The 19,088-nt window shown below is 52.3% G+C and overlaps 3 protein-coding genes across 3 annotated transcripts in view; 1 reads left to right on the forward strand and 2 right to left on the reverse strand.

The window, feature by feature from the left end:
* The window catches only part of LOC118987121 (protein DGCR6-like), a 12,819-nt gene extending 7,979 nt beyond the window's left edge, over nt 1-4,840 (forward strand). The window contains exon 4 of the mRNA XM_037046168.1: nt 3,522-4,840. Coding sequence (XP_036902063.1) covers nt 3,522-3,580 — 59 coding nt within the window. The 3' untranslated portion in view covers nt 3,581-4,840. The remainder of the gene's footprint in view (nt 1-3,521) is intronic.
* On the reverse strand, nt 806-8,247 carry LOC118987120 (protein DGCR6). The gene is made up of 5 exons (XM_037046167.1): nt 8,070-8,247; nt 7,836-7,996; nt 3,170-3,270; nt 2,221-2,361; nt 806-1,714 (listed from the first exon to the last, which is right to left on the reverse strand). The coding sequence occupies exons 1-5, from the start codon at nt 8,177-8,179 to the stop codon at nt 1,631-1,633; spliced, it is 597 nt and encodes a 198-aa protein (XP_036902062.1). The 5' UTR covers nt 8,180-8,247; the 3' UTR covers nt 806-1,630.
* A 5,215-nt stretch (nt 8,248-13,462) lies between these two features.
* On the reverse strand, nt 13,463-18,558 carry LOC118987125 (olfactory receptor 8B4-like). Its single transcript, XM_037046172.1, is given in 2 exon segments — nt 13,463-13,548; nt 17,628-18,558. Coding segments are annotated over 2 exon segments (1,014 nt in total). The 5' UTR covers nt 18,556-18,558.
* Nucleotides 18,559-19,088: the final 530 nt, after the last annotated feature.

The following is a 19,088-nucleotide window of genomic DNA, read 5'->3' on the forward strand; positions in this document are numbered from 1 at the left end:
CAGGGCTGGGACTCACGGCCTCTGCCTGTGCTCACAGGCCAGGCAGGCTTCCCTGTGTACAAGTACGTGCCCTATGGCCCTGTGATGGAGGTGCTGCCCTACCTGTCCCGCCGTGCCCTGGAGAACAGCAGTGTCATGAAGGGTGCCCAGCGGGAGCGGCAGCTGCTGTGGCAAGAGCTGAAGCGGAGGCTCCGCACAGGCAGCCTCTTCCACTGTCCAGCCTAGTGCCTGAGGTGCTCCACTGCCACCAGACTTGGCCTCCAGCTGGGGCAGGGCTCTGTGGGTCCAGGTGCCCCGAGCCAAGGCTGTGCCAGCCCAGCCTCCCACGCATTCACCTTTGGACACCCAAGACTATGAGACCTGCTTCAAGTGGGGCCTGTGCGACCCCTGCCCCCACTCAGGATCTGGGCACGCGAGTGTAGGCTGAATCTGACACCTGCCACAGCCAGAGATGGCCAGGAACTGCCCTTTGAGTGGGCACTGCCCCGTCTCTGTCTGCCCCTCTGACCCAAAGCCCGCCTCCCACCAGCGTCTAACCCACAGAGCTAAAGCCCCCCAGGTGGAGGGTGGTCACGCTGAGGAAAGTGGGCTGACCAATAAACCACTATCTCGGCCTGGCTGGTGTAGCTCAGTGGATTGAGCGCGGGACTGCAAACCACACAATTGCGGTTTGATTCCCAGTAAGGCCACATGCCTGGGTTGCAGGCCAGTTCCCAGCAGGGGACTCACAGGAACTGGCTATACATTGATGTTTCTCTCCTTCCCTCCTTTCCTTCCTCTCTAAAGACAAATAAATGAAATCTTTAAAAAAGAAAGAAAGATTAAAAAAAAAGAAAAATAAATAAACCACTATCTCTACAGTTAAGAGCCTAAAAAAGCCCTTTCCCTGGGGGCCCTCAGTGGGGGTCAGCAGCAGGGAGGGGTGGTTCCCAAGGCCTGAGAAATCTCACCTTGGCCTCCGACTCTCCCAAACCCTGTGCCCCTGGGTGCCAGGCCCTGCCTCCCTTCGGGCAGTACCACAGCTCCTGCCATGCAGGGTGCTGGACACCCCCGCCTCCACAGACAACAGCAGGGCCACCAGGCTTGGACCAAGGCAGACAGGATGCTCTTGGACCTGGTCAGGACAGGCACCACAGAACTGTCACTTGAGCCACATGCAGGCTGTACCGAGGCACCTTTAATTCTCTGGGTCACATGGGGTTTGGGTGGCAGGGCCTCTCCCACTCGGGGGGTGCACCCACCAAGGGTGGGGCCAAGACCAGAACAGGCACGAAGCCTGGGGTGCGGCTGAGGGTGCGGTGTGCCTGGTGGAATGGGAAGGTGCCAGCACCTCCAGCCGCACCCCGTGCCCAGCCCCGGGGCAGAGAGCCAGCAGGCTGGGCCTGCCCGCCTTCTACGAGGCAGCTCTAGCTGACATAAAAACCCAGACAAAGGTGGGTGGCAGACACAGCCAGGGCCCACCCTGCCTCGCCTCAGAAGGTGTGTGACCCCTGCTGCAGGTACCTGGGAAGGTAGTGGCCAGACATCAGGAAGATGAATTCCTTAGCTTTCTGCTACTTGTGGCAATGTGGGACAGGGTTGCCTTCCCAGCAAGGATGGGCAGTGGGCGACTGGCAGGGACCGCACCTGGTCACAGGGCTGCCTTCCCTGCCTGGCAGCCCCTTTGCTGCAGCTTCCGGATGAGTTCCAACAGGTTCATCTGTAGTGTCAGCTCCTGGGATGCAGAGGGGCCACCTTGAGGCCACAATGACACTGGGTCCCACCTCTCGCAAAGGCCCCAGGCAGAAGGCTCCTTTCCCAGGGGCCCGGAAGCAGGTATCAGGGCCTAGGGTGTGCCAGGCAATGAGCCCAGAGGGCTGACTCCAGTGAAGCCTGGTCACAGCCTGCCAGAGGCCAGGATTCCACTGCATAGCAGGGCCTGCAGCTGTCCTGGGCTGGCGCACAGAGATGTATGCAGGGGAGCAGCAGCAGAGGGCGCTCCAGTGCGAGTCAGAGCAGGGGGAGGTGAGTACCTCCTTGCAGCCTGCCTGCCTGTGGGCAGAGGCAGGATGACCGGCCTCTGTGCTGAGCACTGCACAGAAACCCTACAGCCTAAAACCTCTCTCCCCGAGGCCTACCCCCACACTGCTCCCAGGCAGCCAACCCCCAAACTCAGATGGAATCTGGCCTTTGGGGATTAGCATCCCCTGGGCTGTGCCTGGACAGGCCCAGGGCACTGACCTGTGGGTTGGTGGTCACGTAGAAGCCAGCAACCCCCGCCTTCTCCAGTGTGCTCTGCTGGTCCGCTGCCTTTCGTTCTAGCTCCAGGATGATCTTCTGGTCCATTGCCCGCTGCTCCTCCCGGATCCGGTGCTCCACTGCCTGCCACAGTGAGGACCGCTCAGGGGCATGGCACAGGGGCTCAGCCCAACCCATCAATGCCCCAGATACAGGGTCCTGGCCGGCCACCTCCCGCCCTCCTAAAAGCTCAGGCTCCAATACCACTGACAGCACCCTTACTACCCCCAGATCACGCCCTGTGCCACAGCAAATCCTCCGGAGGGGCCTGGCTGCCCCCGCAAAGGCTCTTCCCTCCAGGATCTCCTACTTGGTGTCCTCCCTTGGCGCACCAGGCCTTGCCCAGTGCCAACAGCTCAGGACAGCCATGAACTGGCTAGGTGCCTGTGCTACCCCTGCTCACTAGTGAGCTGGCAGCCACCCCGGGGCCTTTGTGTGCACCACTTCCCCACTGGGGTCCCCTAAGACTCCAGCTTGGGCCCTCCCCCTGCACCCCCAGCCTTACAGCTGCCAAGGGCCCTGCACACGTCTCTGCACGCACCCCCACCACCCGTGGCTTCTGGGTTTCCTGCAGACTTCCTGGCTGTCCCTGAGTAACCTGGGAGCAGGACGGGCCCCTGCTGACTGTCCCTGTCACCCCATCATTGCCCTGGCATCTACCTCCAAGGCCATGCACACAATGGTCCCTACTCAGCACCCGCCCTGCACAGGCCTGGGCCACTAAGGGCTGCAGTCTCGGGGATGGAGGGGACTGTACTATCTCTGCCTGGTCCTGGCACACCCCAAGACCCCAGGTGAAAAGCCACATGCAAGAACTCACCGGGCCTCCAGCAGCCCCCAAGCTGCCCTGAGCCCCTCCACCAAGCCCTGTCAGCAGAGCCTGCACCCCTACCTCCTGCTCGCGCTGCTCAGCTGCCTGCAGCATGGGCAAGTTGTGGGGCCGGCAGGCCTGCTGGGCTTCCTGGTGCTTCTGGTGCAGGGCCTGCCTGAGCACTGGGTGGGAACAAGACCAGAGAGTCCATCAGGAGGCAGCAGGGATGAGATGGAGGAGCCCGGGAACACCTCCCGGATCAGCACCTGCTCCACCTCGGCACTGGGCCCAGGCCCAGGGCAGCCAGACCAAAGGCATAGACGTGAGGCCCCAACTGATGGCCCAGCCCACCCGAAGCCCTGCACCAGGACCTGGATGGTGCTCCTGGGAGCACTCCCAGCCACCCGGCCCCCTTAGTCTCACCCTTACCCAGGGCAGGGCCTTTCTCCAGCAGTAGGGCTCCAGGGGACGCGGGATGGTGCAGGGCACTAGAAGGTGAGGCAGGGCAGTGGTGTGGGGGCAGGGCCAGGGCTGTAGCCTGGACTCAAGCCCAACAGGGTGGGAGAATTTGGTCTGGAGCCTTCTGGGCTCACAAAGCCACAGGCCAGCGGCCCTGGGTGCAACCTGCTCATCATCCATGGGGCATCCACGGAAATGTCCAGGAGACCACCCAGACAAAGGTGTGGGGCAGGGGGGTGAGGAGAGGCGTCACTGCCCAAGGGAGTGTGGGACTGCTGCTCCCCACTTAGCAGCACCCTTCAGGTGGGCAGAGCCCCCCACCCCACACAGCTCCCAGAGGGAGTAGAGTGGGCCTGGACCTGGGCAGCCCCAAGCCGGACTGAGCTGGGCAGCCTGTGTTGCTGGGACAGAGCCTCAACTGGGCCAGCAAGCAAAGCCCCATGAGACCCACTAAACCGTACCATTAACACAAGCACGCGCCCACTGCCAGCAGCACCGCACCCGGCCCCAACATTCTGAAGGACACGCAGCAAAAGGGGCTAGAGAGTTATCAAAAACTTCCCACTGAACGGGACTGAGCCCCAGGCTCGCCTCAGCAACATGTACTGAAACTGGAACGATACAGAGATCAGCATGGAGTCCAACAGGACTGGACAGAGGGCACAGGTATCATGGAATGGAAAGAAGCCGTCACAAAACAGAACATACAACACCACGCAGCCCAAATCCCAGGCCAGTAGGAGTCAAGTGGCCACAGCACCCATAACATGGGGTCCTTGACCATGAGGAAACACAAGGCCACCACTCTGTCCTAGGCAAGGACCTCACATCACACAGCTCTTCTCGGGAGGGCTGCTGGGGTTCCCCCACCAGTAGTTTGGCACCTGCTGTGCCCATGGTCTTCTCCCGTCTCCTGCTTCTTGGCATCCTGTGTGCCCCTCAACTATGGCACACATCATATTAAATGAGTTTGAAACCAAGGGCCACCCTCGAGACACCGGGACAAAGAAGACACTCCCTAGTTAATGAGTGAACCACATGGAGGCGGGATTGGGGGACACACACAAATGCAGGAAAATGTCATCCCCTTCACTCTGTTTACTAAATGTTGCTACACAATCCAGGTCAACTCCGATTCCACTGGACGAGCAGCCAGAGGTGGGCGGGGACCTCTGCCTGCTGCCAGGGTGGAAGGGCCAGGGTCTTAATAATGACCAAGGACAGCAGCCACAGCCGACTGTCACCTGCTAAGTCAGAGGAAAGGAAAAGCAAAAGTCACAGAACACTTGCCCACCACCACCAGCAGCAAAACCTGTGCCAACGTTCTGAGGAAAAAGCAGAAAAAGGTCTAGAGTGTTACCAAAATCTCCCCACTGAACGGAACTGAGCCCCGNGGACAGCAGCCACAGCTGACTGTCACCTGCTAAGTCAGAGGAAAGGAAAAGCAAAAGTCACAGAGCACTTGCCCACCACCACCAGCAGCAAAACCTGTGCCAACATTCTGAGGAAAAAGCAGCAAAAGGTCTAGAGTGTTACCAAAACCTCCCCAGTGAACGGAACTGAGCCCCAGGCTCGCCTCAGGAGCACATACACTGAAACTGCAACGCCACAGAGATCAGCGTGGGTCTCGCACAAGGATAACACTCGAATTCATGAAGTGCTCCGTGTCCTTAATAAGTAAATACGATGAAGCACAATTTATAAAAAAGGGAACCAAAGCTCTATGGAGAAATGGTGGGCTTCCCTTTCACAATTATTATTATTCTGAGTGCTTTACTTGCTCCCCAAACTACTAACTCTGTGGAGATAAGCAAATATCACCAAAAGCAGAGCAAGTGTGACTTACTGACGGCAAGAGTGAGCCACCACTGCTGCGTGCATTTGGCAGAGGCTGGGCAAAAGGCAGGAGAAGTGGAAACACTTCATGGTGGCCGAAGGGGAAGGTCCATCCCAATGGGAGGCTGGTCAGTTGGGGGACGCTGGAGGTGGGCTGACTAGAAGAGGGGCCGAGGCAGGGAAAGACCAGATGAGCCTGAACACCTTCCTCTCCCAGAAAGCAAGGACATCCTCAAAGAATGATGGGGACACATCAAAAAGACATAGGAGCCAGGCTGAAGTTCCCCCGCTGGCCACATGTGACACGATCTGAGCATTACGAAGAATAACGAGCCCTGGCTGGCTGGCTCAGCTGACTGCAGGACCGTCCTGCATACCACAAAGGCTGTGGGCTAGTGGTCAGGGAACATACGGAGCATGCGGGCTCTACTCCTGGTCAGGGAGTGAACAGGAAGCAACTGATTGATGTTTCTCTCTCTCCCCCTTCCTGTTACTAAAATTTTTAAAAAATCAATAAAAATATCCTCGGGTGAGGATTAAAAAAATGATAATAATAAGCTATGTATTTTGGATCTGCATTTGTGAATGCATGCATCTTGTACCCCAATAGAAATGTTTACAAAGACAGCCACCCACACAAGAAGAGGGAATACCGATCCTACACAAATGCTTCTAGAAAACTGGAGGGAACACTTCCCAGCTCATCCCGCGAAGCCAGCAGCACCCTGACACTCACACCAGACAAACACACCACAAGAGAAGTACAGAGTGAAGACCACCATGGACAGAGGCAAAAATTGGAGATTGTAGCAAATGCTGTTCAACACAGATGAAAAAGGTGATCAAGCAGGATTTATTCCAGGAATAGATTTTAGCCCAGAAAATAAAAACTCAATGCAACTCACCATAGCAACCAAAAAGCTACTGATCACCTCAATAGATGCATAATAGGACTCTGACAAAACCATCACCCACTTCCGATAGAAACACACAAATCCTGGGGCAGACGTACAGCACCTGTCCCCCTAGAGAGTGACCTTGCACCACGAGAAGAATTTCTGGCCAGGAACATTTACCCTGAGTACCATCAGGCCCTACCCGCTGTCCTCTTCCGAGGACACACAGAGGGCAGAGAGACAGGTTAAATGCCAGCCCGAAGCAGCAATCTGACAGAGCCAGAGTGGTGACATGCTGCAGGTGGAAGGCCCTGGAGTCTTCAAAATGTCAGTGCCACAATAAATGCTGGGGACGATCCCAGAAGCCGAGACCGAAGTAAACAACAGCAACATACGAACCTACACTAAACCCTTATAAAGAACAGCCCTTCTGAGACAAGTGGGGTCACGTGACCATGGACTGAAGGTCAGAAGTCACCCTTGAATGATCAGTTTCTCAGCAGGCCACCCACTGTGGTCACACAGGACAGTGTGTCCTGGACCACTGGCTCCTAATCCTGGGCTAACGCTGACCCCCAAAGAGGCCTGAAGACATTTCTGGTTGTCATGACTCGCAGAGGGAGGGCCTGTCATCTAGTGGTGGATACCAGGGACGCTTCTACGCCTCCTGCTATGCACAGGACACACTCTCACCCTTAACAGTTGTCCAGCTGCAAACACCAACAGTGCTGTGTTTGAAAAGCATGGTCTAGAGGAATTCTGACCACTCCTGGTGAGGCCCTATGATGCTGCTGAGATTGAGGGGTATAAACAGCTCTGGCAGCATGTTAATTATTGAATCTGGCTGGAGCGCATATGGGTGTTCATTATACTACTCTTTCAATGTTTCTAAATGTTTTAACAAATAAGTTGTTAACAAATAAGAAGAGGAACAATAAAATAATAAAAGTGGGAAATCTGATGGGGCAGGGACAGCTGCCCAGAATACCTTGCAGAAAGGGAATGGGGAGCACCTCCCAGGCCCTCTGCCCAGTGAGGATAACTGGGAGGGGCGGAGACTCACGGGGCTTTGGCCCACTGTGTGGCTAAGATTTGGGGTCCCAAAAGGTGCCACAGGACACAGTGCAGGGCAATCACAGCTGGTGGGGGACTCTGCACCACGGGAGAGGGAGCTGACCAGAAAGGCCCTACACAGCTGTCAACACTTCCCAGCACCCCTGGAGGCAGCCAAGCGCTAGGACCGCCCCCCACCAGGATCTGCCCCTGGGTCTCAGGCCATCCTGCCTGGATGGGGGTGGGAGCACGAAGAAGCTGGAGGAAGAAGTTTCAAGTGTTATGCTAAAAGGGGACCCCTGCAACTGAGAAAATAAGGTTGGCTTGACCCATTTTTCACCAAAAAAGCCCTAGCAAAGCCTCCTCGCCCTTTTAGGAACTTCTTTCGAACGACACCCAGGGAAGGGCTCGGCCCTCTGAGACCTAGAGCTCCCAGGCTGACTTCGCGCAGGAGGAGCGTGGGTTGTGACACCGCACCGCCCCCCGCCCCCCCGCCCGCGCACCTCGGTGCTGGTTCTGCAGTCGCAGGCGCTGGTTGTACAGGCTCTTCTCCGTGAGGTGCTGGATCTCCAGCAGCCCCTGCAAGATCTCGAACACGGTGCCGTCGAGGAGCGCCAGGGCCAGGTCGCTGAGCGTGGTGTAGGACAGGCGCTGTTGGAAAGAGCTGGGGGCAGAGGGGCGCGGTGAGTGCGGGCAGGACTAGGAGCGGTCTCACCCGCCGCCCCGCGGCTGCGTACCTGGGAAGCTCCTTAACCAGGCTCTGCAGCGCCGAGAGGAGCTGATAGTGCCGCTCCTGCTGCCGAGTCCCATCCACCGCCTCCTCGAAGGCGCCCGCGTAGCGATCCATAACCCCTTCACCCACCAAGTCGCGGACCTGAGCGTTGCTCCACACCGCGGAGCGCCCCGCCCCTTTTTACGACAGTTCTGGGCCGGGCGCATCCAGCTTTCTGCGTCGGCCAAAACGAGGCTCGCCCCGCCCCTCCGCCAAAGCTCCTGGGAGGGTCTCGAATTGTACCCGCCCCTTGCCCCGCCGTTCCGCCCTGGCAAGCACAGGGATGTGAGCCTACAGCGCAGAAATCCTGAGATTTCCACGAGATTTCTGAGATACTCGCAAAGATCTGCTCCCAGACTCTTCCTTATCACCCTGCTTCCTCTGGACAGTTTATCTCCTAGCTGGGCTTTGCAGTGTGGCGGCGTGGTCGTGCCCCCGCATGGGACTGTCTGGGTGTCTTGAGAGTCCCGAGGCTCCCCGCCGAAAGTGCTAGAGTCACTAAGCCCCTTGAGCTCCACTGGTTTTGTCACTTTTGGGCTCTCACTTTTGTCACTTTTGTGTAAGTCTCCCTGTCTTCCACACTCTTGGGATGCTTGTCTGGACCCTTGTCTAGGGACTCCCCACCACACCTTCCGTATCCAGGCTGGGGCCTGTGCCAGGGAGGTGAGAGGGGAATTCAAGAGTTGGAGGTTTTAGCTGTAGTTTTCCTTGATAGGCTTAAGTGATTAATGTGTGTGGAAGCTGTTTTCCCAGGAACTGGTCCCAAGCAATTCTGCCTTTGGGGCAGGGGGCTCTGCAAGTGATAGATATGTTATCTGAGTCATTGTGATCCAGGCAGGGAAAGTCAGAGAAAGATAAAGAATTGTTGATCAGCAGACAAATACTAAGAAAATTGTCCTTGACAGCAACTCTTATCTGATTAACCTTTTTTTCCAAATCTAATGCCTACCTCTTCTTCTCTTTTGTAACCTACCATTTGAGATGAAATGTTAAAACAGCTTTGAGGGTACATAACCTGCTGTCTTCTCAGAGCCCTGGCATCTGAATAAAGTGCCCATAAAGATTCATCCTTGTCTTTACTTATTGGTTCTGGTAGTGACAGGTAATGTTAATGACATTAATGTGGTTTCTGCAGCAGCCCCCGCCCTGCACTTTTCAGAGGCAGTGCCTGGCATTCAGGTGCCATCTGCAGCCCCTCATTCTGACCTTGACAAATTATTGGGAACCCCCAATGACACTTTTTATAAAATATAAAAACTACCAAGAAGTGGGACTGCTTAACATTCTGCTGGACTCCTGGAGGCAGAAGACGGAGCCTTCCTGCCTTAGAGAGAACAAGCCTTGTTGTGCGAAAGGGACCAGGGGAAGGCAGGTCTGCCCCTCACAGTCTGGGATATGTGAGTTCAGGACTTTGTGTGGGAAGGAATTCAACACAGAGTCCAGGGGGTAGTGAGAGTATGTTTATTAAACCTGGGGACAATGAGACAAAGGACAAGCTTAGGACAGAAGTGGCAAGATCGCAGCAACAGATGTGAGCCTTGGCTGGGCTGCCTGGATTTGGGAAAAAAAGCTGCAACAACGGGAGCGAGCCTCATTAACCCTTTTGGGTCTGTATTTCTATTTAAGAAAAATACCTAGTAGAGTTTGGGCTGAAAATTTGCCATGAAGAAAGAAAAAGAAGTAAAAGGAACCTTGTGAGTAATGCTTGGTCTGATTCGTGGAAGACACTGTTGTACAAACATGAAGTTGGTTTTCAGTGTGCACTGTGGGTGTTTCTGCAGTTAGAAAGCCTCCTCTGATGCTCAGGTGTTCACTGTATAAATGATACTTTGCTGCCTGAGCAGATTTTCTTGATATAAGGTCAGTGAACTCAGCACTGCCTCCCTCGGGCAGTCAGAGAACATTTTCTATCTTTTACAAAGTGAAGAAGTTTATTTATGTTCCTGTTGCTAAAGCTGAAACTCCGGCAAAAGTGGGCGCATCTGTGCTGCAGAAAATAGGCCACACACTAGGGGGCCTTGTCCTGCATTCTCTGAACAAGTTAACACCATCCACCATCAGGCTTTCCCTCTCCGCCTGGAGGTTGGCAAGGTCATGATACTCTGGAAAAAAGATAGTGGAGACCCTGCAAGCTGGCTGGCCAGATGCAGAGCATAACCCTTTGGACTGTGGACCTAGTCACTGAAGTGTTTAGTGACGAGGGGCAAGTGGTCTTTGACTGCTGTACCAGAGACCCCTGATGAGGTGCACTGATGGTTAGTTCAAGATCAAGTAGGGGAACCCCTAAAGCTGAGGGAAGCACTCCGTGGTTGGTGCTCATGCTCCTGCGCCATAGGGAAATGAAACTGTTTTACTCCAACTGGGAATGAAACATCCTGAGCCTCAAGGGCATCAGTAACACGGAGATGTGATGAGTTCTGCACTTAGAGGCAGCAGGAAAGGAGGGAAAGGGGAGGAGGCTTGGCTCCCCCGCAGCACAGGAGGAGTGTGCGTGTCTGCTGGACAACAAGAAGCGGACCTCACTAGGTCGCATAATGACCACCGTATTCTCCCTGCCTGCCTGGCCACGAGCACTGTGCCAATGACGTGGGCCTGGAGGAAGAATCAGCAGAGAGCACGTGGGACTCATCCCAAGGGGTCTTTATACCCATGACACCATGCCCTGCTACCCCGCTGCATTTCTGTTATCTCATACATGCCCGCGGACAGTGGTAGGGGGATGCCTGCCTTTTCAGGGCCTCTGTAACCAGGCCCAGCTTTATAGTGGAAGCATGAGAGCCCAGAGGATGAGATGGTCACTGGATTAGTGTGCTTGGAGTGTTGGGACAAAGTGCTGCACAGACTGTGTTGTTTGAACCACAGAAACTTATTTGCTCACAGGTCTCGAGGCTGTAGGTCCGAGATCAAGTTGTCTCATGGGTTGTTTTCTCCCGGGGCCTCTCTCCCTGGCCTGCAGATAACTACCTTCTTGCTGTGTCCTCACATGGTCTTCCCTCTGTGTTCCATGTCTGTATCCTGATCTCTTCTTACAAGGACACCGGCCCTATTGGATTAGGTTCCACCCTAAGGACTCATTGAAGGTAATTACATCCTTCAAAGGCCCCGTCTCTAAATACAGTCATGTGGGGTTGCTGTACTTTTCCACCGACCTTGACCCAGGATGTGGTTACACTGGGAGACAGCCGAACAGGTTTCCTGTAGCCCGGGCGCACTCCTCCTTAGCTCCACTGTTGAGCAGAGTTCGATTTCCCATTGGTAAGTGGGGTTAGCACTGTAACCCCCTTCTTCGCTTATTGATTCAGAGGTATGAGGAGCCCCAAATGGCCAAGTGGCAGCCTTAACAATAGAATCATTGTTGTGGCCCCTCGTGGAAGCCTTTCTCCCTCTGTGGGTAAGTCCTTCAGGCAGTAGAACACAGAGTTTGTGAGAAATGGGTGTGGTGACACTTCTCTTTCCACCCTTGCTGCCCAGACCCATGCAGCCTGGCTATCAGAACACAGCTCCCCAGACTGGACACTGATTAGAGCTTGTGCAGCCTCTGGAGAACCTGGCGGCAGCCCCATGAGATAGTGCTCCCTGGCTGGTGCTGTAGCTGAGTCTTCAAAAGGCCATTCTGCTGCGCCATGAAGCCAGTTGGTGGGGGGCATGGCAAGACTAGCGGATTCCAGAGCACGGCTCCATTGTTGCGCATCCTCTGCTTCGAGGTGAGCTCCTTGATTAGAAACAGTGCTGTGTGGGGTAGCAGGATGGTGAATAAGGCACCCTGCAAGTCCATGGGTAGTAATTTTGGCAGTAGCATCGTGTGCAGGGAAGGCAAGTCCATATCCAGAGCAAGTATGTATTCCAGGAAGGGTAAAACACTGCCCTTTCCATTTGGAAGGGCCCCAGTGCAGTCAAGCTGCTGCCGGGTGGCTAGACGGCGATCACCCCAGGGAATGATACCACGCTGGGGACGCAGTGTTGGTCTCAGACGTGGAGCGTGAAGCCAGGTCTGCCCTGGTGAGTGGAAGTCCATGTTGCTGAGCCCATGCACGACCTCCATCCCTGCCACTGTGACCACTTTGTTCAGGCGCCCACTGGGTAATGGCAGTAAGTTCACGGGGCAGCATAGTGACAGTAGTTGATAATAGCATATTGCATATTTGCAAGTAGATCTTGAAAGTTCTCATCAGAAGAAAAGCAGTTTTGTAACAGAATGATTCTGCCCTTGCAGATAGCGTCCCAGGCTCTGGTCACAGACCTTGGGGCTGGATGGGATCCCACTCCTGCTTCCACTGGAGCTAGAGAAGAAAGCTACATAAAGTGGCCACCAGGTGGCGCGCAAAGCAGCGCGCGGACAGCACAGGAAAATACTGGGATCCCCAGGCCTGCAAGAGCCCACAGCTGCGCCCTGGGAGCCTGGCCTTCTCTCAGGCCTGCCCTAGAATTAGAGGGTGGGAAAGAAGAGAAAGAGGCCTTGCGAAGTCCCCTGCCTGCTTCATCTTACCGGCCATACTGCCAGGCTGCAGCTCCAGGCAGGGGACTTCGAAATATTTGGGGAAGTTGCGACCACTGGGCATCACACCCACATTTGGGATGGACACTACACAGATTTGTCCATCCCGCCTGCACTGGTTTCCATCTCCGGAGCTGGTCTAGGAAAAATTGGCGGGAGTTTTGTCCTCTGGAGCCGCCGTTCCAAACTGTCCCGCAGGAAGGAGCAGGTCTGGCCTCTGAAATGGAACTTGGAAAACTCCTTGGAGGCGTCTCAGACAGCCAGAGCACCTGCGGGACGGCGTCCGGGAGCTGGAATCCTCTCCCTTTAATCCTTGACACCCCTGCGTGCTGACCGACCCCCAACCCCAGCAACCTCATAACCTAGCCCAGGAGAGCAGCGATGGAAACCCCTTGACGTTTAAGCTCGGCGAATAGATGATGCGCTGATGCCCAGGCACCACCAGGATGATCCGCTAAGGTCGCCGGAAGTAGGCAGCTGACACCAGGGCTACATCCCATTTATTGCATATTTCGCTGGAGCTCCGGGGGGAAGACACTACATAAAAGCGGCCGCCACATGACACCCGACAACTGGAACGAAATCCCCCAGGACGCTTCCCAACGACAAGGCTGGCTAGGGTGTCCTGCAGGCCACACACCGGATCTCCTCTGAGTGCACCTAGAATTGGGTCTCCCTCCCCAGGGTGGGTGGCATGTGGCATTCGCCATGAAGCTTCCAGCCTGTAGGGCGTGACCCTGGCAGTAGAATGGCAATTTGAAAATGTTGTTAGGTTGCTGCCAGGAATGGGATAGAATTGCCCCCACGTGACTCCCAGGCTGGCGATGGCCATTTCTGGGCTCTGGAGAGGACTTGTAATTCCCCTAGACGCCCAGGTCGGGGTCCCCAGAGCTGCTCCGCTGCTCCAGAGTGGACTTCCTCAGTCCTTCAGGGACTGCGACGGGCTGGGCTGTAAAACTGAGAACTTGAAAGTGCTTAGAAACACTTGACGAAAGTTAAAAACAAAATTGATATTTGACTACACTACAAGCAAAGTCAAATGGCAGCACATGGGGAACATTTGAGCAAACACACACCCAATATGATTATTGATTTCAGCATTATTTATTATAATAATAGGAAACTGGAAAAAATAGTCATTAAGAGAGACCAGGTTGATTCCAGTACATCAGTACAGTGTGATAGTATAAATTTGTGTTTTGGTTTATTTTTATTTTTACTGGTAAAATGAAATAGATCAATAGGTACTTACTTAGATGAAAAGGTATTGATGATGGGCTGTTAAATGAAAAAAGCAAGTTGTAGAACTTCTCTTAAAAATGGAAATATGCACTTTTCTTTTAAAAAATACTTATAAGGAAAGACAAATTAGTTAAATAACAATGCAAAACCAGAATAAAACCTCCCCTATTTTAACAGTTATTATGTAGCCAAGAAGGTAAAGACAAGGCAATCGATGGAACAGAGTAGACACCCAAACAAAGAAGCCCAGCTGATTTTTAGCGGGTGTGCAGAACAATTCATAGGAGAAAAGGCGGACTTTCCATTAAGTGGGAGTAGGGCCATCAGATATCCACAGGCAAAAAACAAAAAGCCCTTGATGTAAATACAACACCTCACAGCTCATGAAAACATTAATGTTAATGTTAAAACATTAACATTAACATGTAGACATAATTCATATGTCTACACGTAAAACACTGGGGAAAATTCTGTGAGAAAAACTGGGGCTGTAGGGCCAGAAAAAAGGACTTTAGAGTTGACCGCCCTGCCCCCCGCAATGGGATCTATCTAAAAAGAAATAAATAAATTATAATTTACTAAAATTTAAAGCCTAGGCTCGGTGACAAATGAAATGACATAGTGCACACTGGACAGAAATGTTTGCAAACCACATATGCAGTCAGGGGACAGTGTCGGAAGAGGCAAAATGCAGCAGTGAAAACAGGCAACCCTATTACAGACAGGCAACAGACACAAACAGGCGTTTCACTGAGGAGGATATACAGACGGCAGAGAGGCAGATGGGAAAGTTAGAAGCATAGAGAGATAGTCTGACCCACTTATCAGAACCCCTTAAAATAAGTGTGAGGACAGTCCTACATGCTGGTGAGGATGTGGAGAAACCAGTCACTCACACATTGGTGGCGGTGATGTAAAGTGGCATAGCTGCTCTGGAAAACAGCCTGGCATTAGAAAGAAGAAAGAAAGCAGACAACAAGAACAAAAGCATGCCCTGGCTACACATCCCAGCAGCACAACCCCCAGGGCGCTTATCCCAGAGAAATGAAACCTGTGCCCTAAAGGGTTGACTCAGCAGGTCTGGGATGCTCAGCGCTTGCACATTACAAAGGGAAGTCTGACCTGCTTGGCTCCAGGAGGAAACCTCCAAGCCCTTGGAACTTCCTGCCTGGTAAATGTCTTAGCTTAGCGAGGCCTTGGGTAGTTCAGGCCGACAACATGATATGTAGTGGGGTGGGTGGGGGCCTGCGGGCCATGTGGTGGTGTCAGTTTGACCTCCAGGAATTCAGCTCAGTGGAGTCTTCCCAGTCCCCCCCCCCCCCCAGGGAGTTCAGCATCACACTCAGGAGGACCCCCTCAGAGCCGGACACAATTTATGTTCACTCGAAGAGTCTCCAGCCCAAAAAAGTTCCTAGCAGCTCTGTTTTTCTCAGCTCAAAACTGGGGAAAAAACAAAAGCAAAGTAATTTAAGGGGTGAGGGGGGTGTTGTTTGTCTTGGAAAAGGAGAGAAGTGTTTGGAGGTACCTGCCAGAGGGAGGGCAATGAACAGTCCTGGGCAGTGGACCATCTGTGGCAAGGGGAGACGAGGGGTGAGAAAATGCTTCCGGAGCAGGGAGCGGGGTCCCTCGGTGAACAGTGGCACTGTCCTTTTGGGTGTCTGTGCAGGGCTCAGCCAAGGTGAGCAAGAAGGAGACCGAGATTTTAGAGCTGGACCCTTTGTGCTGTGTCAGGTCTGCGAGGCATCCAGGTCAGACAAGAAAACCAGTGAGGTGGGTGGAGGTCTAATTCCGGATGGAGAAGAAATCTGGGGCGTTGTAAGCATTGCATTCATCGTGAACGCCATAGAGACTGATGAAGACTAACTGGAACGTTAAGAATACGTAACCAGTGGGGAGAGGCTGCAGGAGGTGTGGGACTTTAATGGAGGCTCTTGCACTCTGCTTAATTGTGAAAACACTACATCCAAGAACCAAACAGGAAGAACTGTTCCTAATAAAGCTCGACGGTTCTAAGTCTCCTTGCCTCAGCTCCCATTTTCTCCCATGTAAGCACCCCTTCATCTTGGCACCCAGGCGACAATGTGCATGTGGCTTGCCATGTCTGCATGGCCTGGGTTGCAGCCCTTTCTTTTTCCCATGTATGTCTTTTTGGTGATGAAACCCTGTCCTTCCAGTAGCCTTGGAACCCTTGACTGCCCTTCTCATCAGTATGATGTTGCTGATTCCACGTGTGTGTCAGCAAGGCGGTAAGTGTGAGGAAGCCCTTACTTCCACTTGCTGCCTTGTTTCTGATACCGAGACACACTTGAAACTTATCTGATTTTAGGGAAGAGTTGGAGAAATATAAGCAAAGCAAAATGTATAAACTCAGTACTTTATACAACTCTCCCCATATCCAAAAAAAGTATGAATACTCTTGAGAGAGGGTTTCCTCGAGGACAACCCACGTTCTAGCCTCTGCTCAGAGTAGGGTCCCCTTCTTCTGACCACACAAGTCTTCACCCTGCTCTTCTCCACATGGGTTGGCCTGGCCACAGGTCCACCTTCCTGCCTATGCAAAGGGCAGTTTATGGGGACACATCCCTCAAAATCAGAGCTATTCCATACAGAAGGGCAGCACCTTCAGCAGAGCAGTTTGGAGTAATCTTTGGCACTCACAATCTGGGTCCCTTCCAAGTCTCTCTTGCCAGTGGGGAATACAATATGATTCCTCTTTCTCCCTGATTCTTCTAACTGTAACAAGTGCACTTAGAGACAGTAAAGTCTAAATCTACTGCAAAGAATAGAAGGATTTCCCCATATGTCCCATAGCGTACCTTCAGGGCATAACAGAGGTAGCAGGTGACATACTCATGAACGTCCATGGAGCTTTGCTTTTGTTCTTCTTTTGCTTTCAGCCTTAGTATCCAGAGCCCCTAAGCAGACCCAATTATAAGACTGCTTACCCGTGATTACTATCCCAAGGCCAAAGAGTTCTATAATTGGAAATGAGATATTTTAGTTTCAATTTATCTTTACATTTCAGAACAGGACCCTGGCCAGGTGGCTCAGTTGGTTGAAGCATCATCCCGTGCACCAAAAGGTTGCAGGGCACATACCTAGGTTATGGGTTTGATACCCAATGGGGGCAAGTACAGGAGGCAACTGGTCAATGTTTCCCTCTCACATCAGTGTTTCTCTCTCTATCTCTCTCTGTTTCTGTCTGTCTGTCTTTCTGTCTCTCTCCCCATCCTCTACCTCTAAATTTAAAAAAATTTCCAGACCCCATAAGGGGCTCTTGGGTGAAGCCTTCTCTTTTGTGTATATTTACGTGGATGAAGGAGATAATTTATGATCCTTCCAATCTCTCTGGGGACTGGGAGACGATCTTACCTATGGCCCAAGGCTGCTCCCATAACTGAAGAAAACCACATTCACTCTCATGGACCTTCACATCACCACTTTCCCCAGATCCCAGCCAGAAATGTCAGTTGGATGAGCCCATTTAGCCTACCAAGAAAAGGATGGAAGGCATGGGGCCTCGTCTTACTCATGTCTTGGGCCCATATTGGAGTCAAGTAAATAATAGCCATTCAATCAATGCTAAGTTGCATACAGTGAACCCATTTATATAGTACAAAATATATTCTATTATACATACATCCTCAAGAAGAGTATAAACAAGAGATTTGCAATTTTTAAGTGGAGAGAAGACCCTACTAGAGAGAAAAATGAAAATTCCCCCATCTGTAGATAAAAAGATATGATGATGCTTCCCAGTCATTAACTGATACAAACAGAACCCACAGAAAAGCACTCTTTTCAGGGTTTTACCCAGGGCAAGTTTAATGTCCTTATTCCTCAAACTCTAGATCAAAGGGTTGACCATGGGAACCATGTTGGTGTAGAAGATGGAAGCATACTTGCTCTGGTACACAGGCCCAGGGAGACAGGTTGTTTGATAGGTAAGTGCCCCTGACTCGAAAAACAGAGCCACAGCAAGGACGTGGGAGCTGCATGTGCTAAAGGCTTTGGCCCTTCCCTCTGCGAAAGGTATGCAGAGGATACTGAGGAGAATCAAAGCGTAAGAGACAAAGATGCTGCTGCTATATTTTGTCATGACCTCTCCAACAACAAGGAAAAACACCAGCCGGTTGGCCCGGGTGCTGCTGCAGGAGAGCTGCAGGAGGGGGAGCACTTCGCACAGGTAATGGTTGATGACATTGGAGTCACAGAAGCTCAGTCTCAGCATGCTTCCAGTGTGGGCCATGGCCCCCAGGAACCCTGCCATGTAGGAACTGAACATCAGCAGAGCACAGACCTGGGGGGACATGATGACTGTGTACAGCAGAGGCTTGCAGATAACCACCTAGTGGTCATAGGCCATTGCTACCAGCACGTAGCACTCAGAATTGACAAAGAAACAGAAGAAAAATAGTTGAGTCATGCATCCCACAAAAGAGATGACATTTTCAGACACAAAATCATTCAGCATTTTGGGGGTAAAGACGCAAGAGTAACACAGATCTATAAAAGACAAGTTGAAAAGGAAAAAGTACATTGGAGTGTGGAGACTAGAATTCAGCCCAATCAGGGTCATCAAGCCGAATTTGCCCACCACGGTAAACACATAGATCCCTAAGAACAGGAGGAACAGGAGGACACAGAGCTCTGACTGTTCTGAGAATCCCACAAAAATAAATTCAGTCACTGAGGAGCTGTTTCTCAGAGTCATTCTTTTCTTTTTTTTAATATATTTTATTGATTATACCATTACAGTTGTTCTATTCCTCCCCTTCATTCCCCTCCACCCGCACACTCCCTCCCCCACCATTCTCCCCCCTTAGTTTATAACCACGTGCCTCAAGTTCTTTAGATTCTATATTTCCCATAGTATTCTCACCCTCCCCCTATGTATTTTATACCTACCATCTATGCTATTTTCTGTGCCTTCTCCCCCTTCTCCCGCTCCCACCCCCCCTGTTTCTAACCCTCCATGTGTTCTTCATTTCTATGGTTCCACTCCTGATCTAGCTGTCCTCTTGGTTTGCTTTTGTTTTAGGTGTGGTTGTTAATAACTGTGTGTTTGCTGTCCTTTCACTGTTCATATGTTTCATCTTCCTTTTCTTATATAAGTCCCTTTAGCATTTCATATAATAAGGGCTTGATGATGATGAACTCCTTGAACTTGACCTTATCTGAGAAGCACTTTATCTGTCGTTCCATTCTAAATGAAAGCTTTGCTGGATAAAGCAATCTTGGCTGTAG

This window comes from Sturnira hondurensis, unplaced genomic scaffold (assembly GCF_014824575.4).
Source record: "Sturnira hondurensis isolate 20B ecotype Veracruz unplaced genomic scaffold, ASM1482457v3 Scaffold0005036, whole genome shotgun sequence".
Taxonomy (NCBI): domain Eukaryota; kingdom Metazoa; phylum Chordata; class Mammalia; order Chiroptera; family Phyllostomidae; genus Sturnira; species Sturnira hondurensis.

Excerpts from the sequence above, each read along its gene's own strand:
- LOC118987120 (XM_037046167.1), bottom strand. The coding sequence starts at position 8,179 with ATGGATCGCTACGCGGGCGCCTTCGAGGAGGCGGTGGATGGGACTCGG. Across the intron at positions 3,271-7,835 it reads ACTGCAGAACCAGCACCGAG|TGCTCAGGCAGGCCCTGCAC; the intron begins GTGCGCGGGCGG and ends GTTCCCACCCAG. Across the intron at positions 1,715-2,220 it reads ACGTGACCACCAACCCACAG|GAGCTGACACTACAGATGAA; the intron begins GTCAGTGCCCTG and ends TCTGCATCCCAG.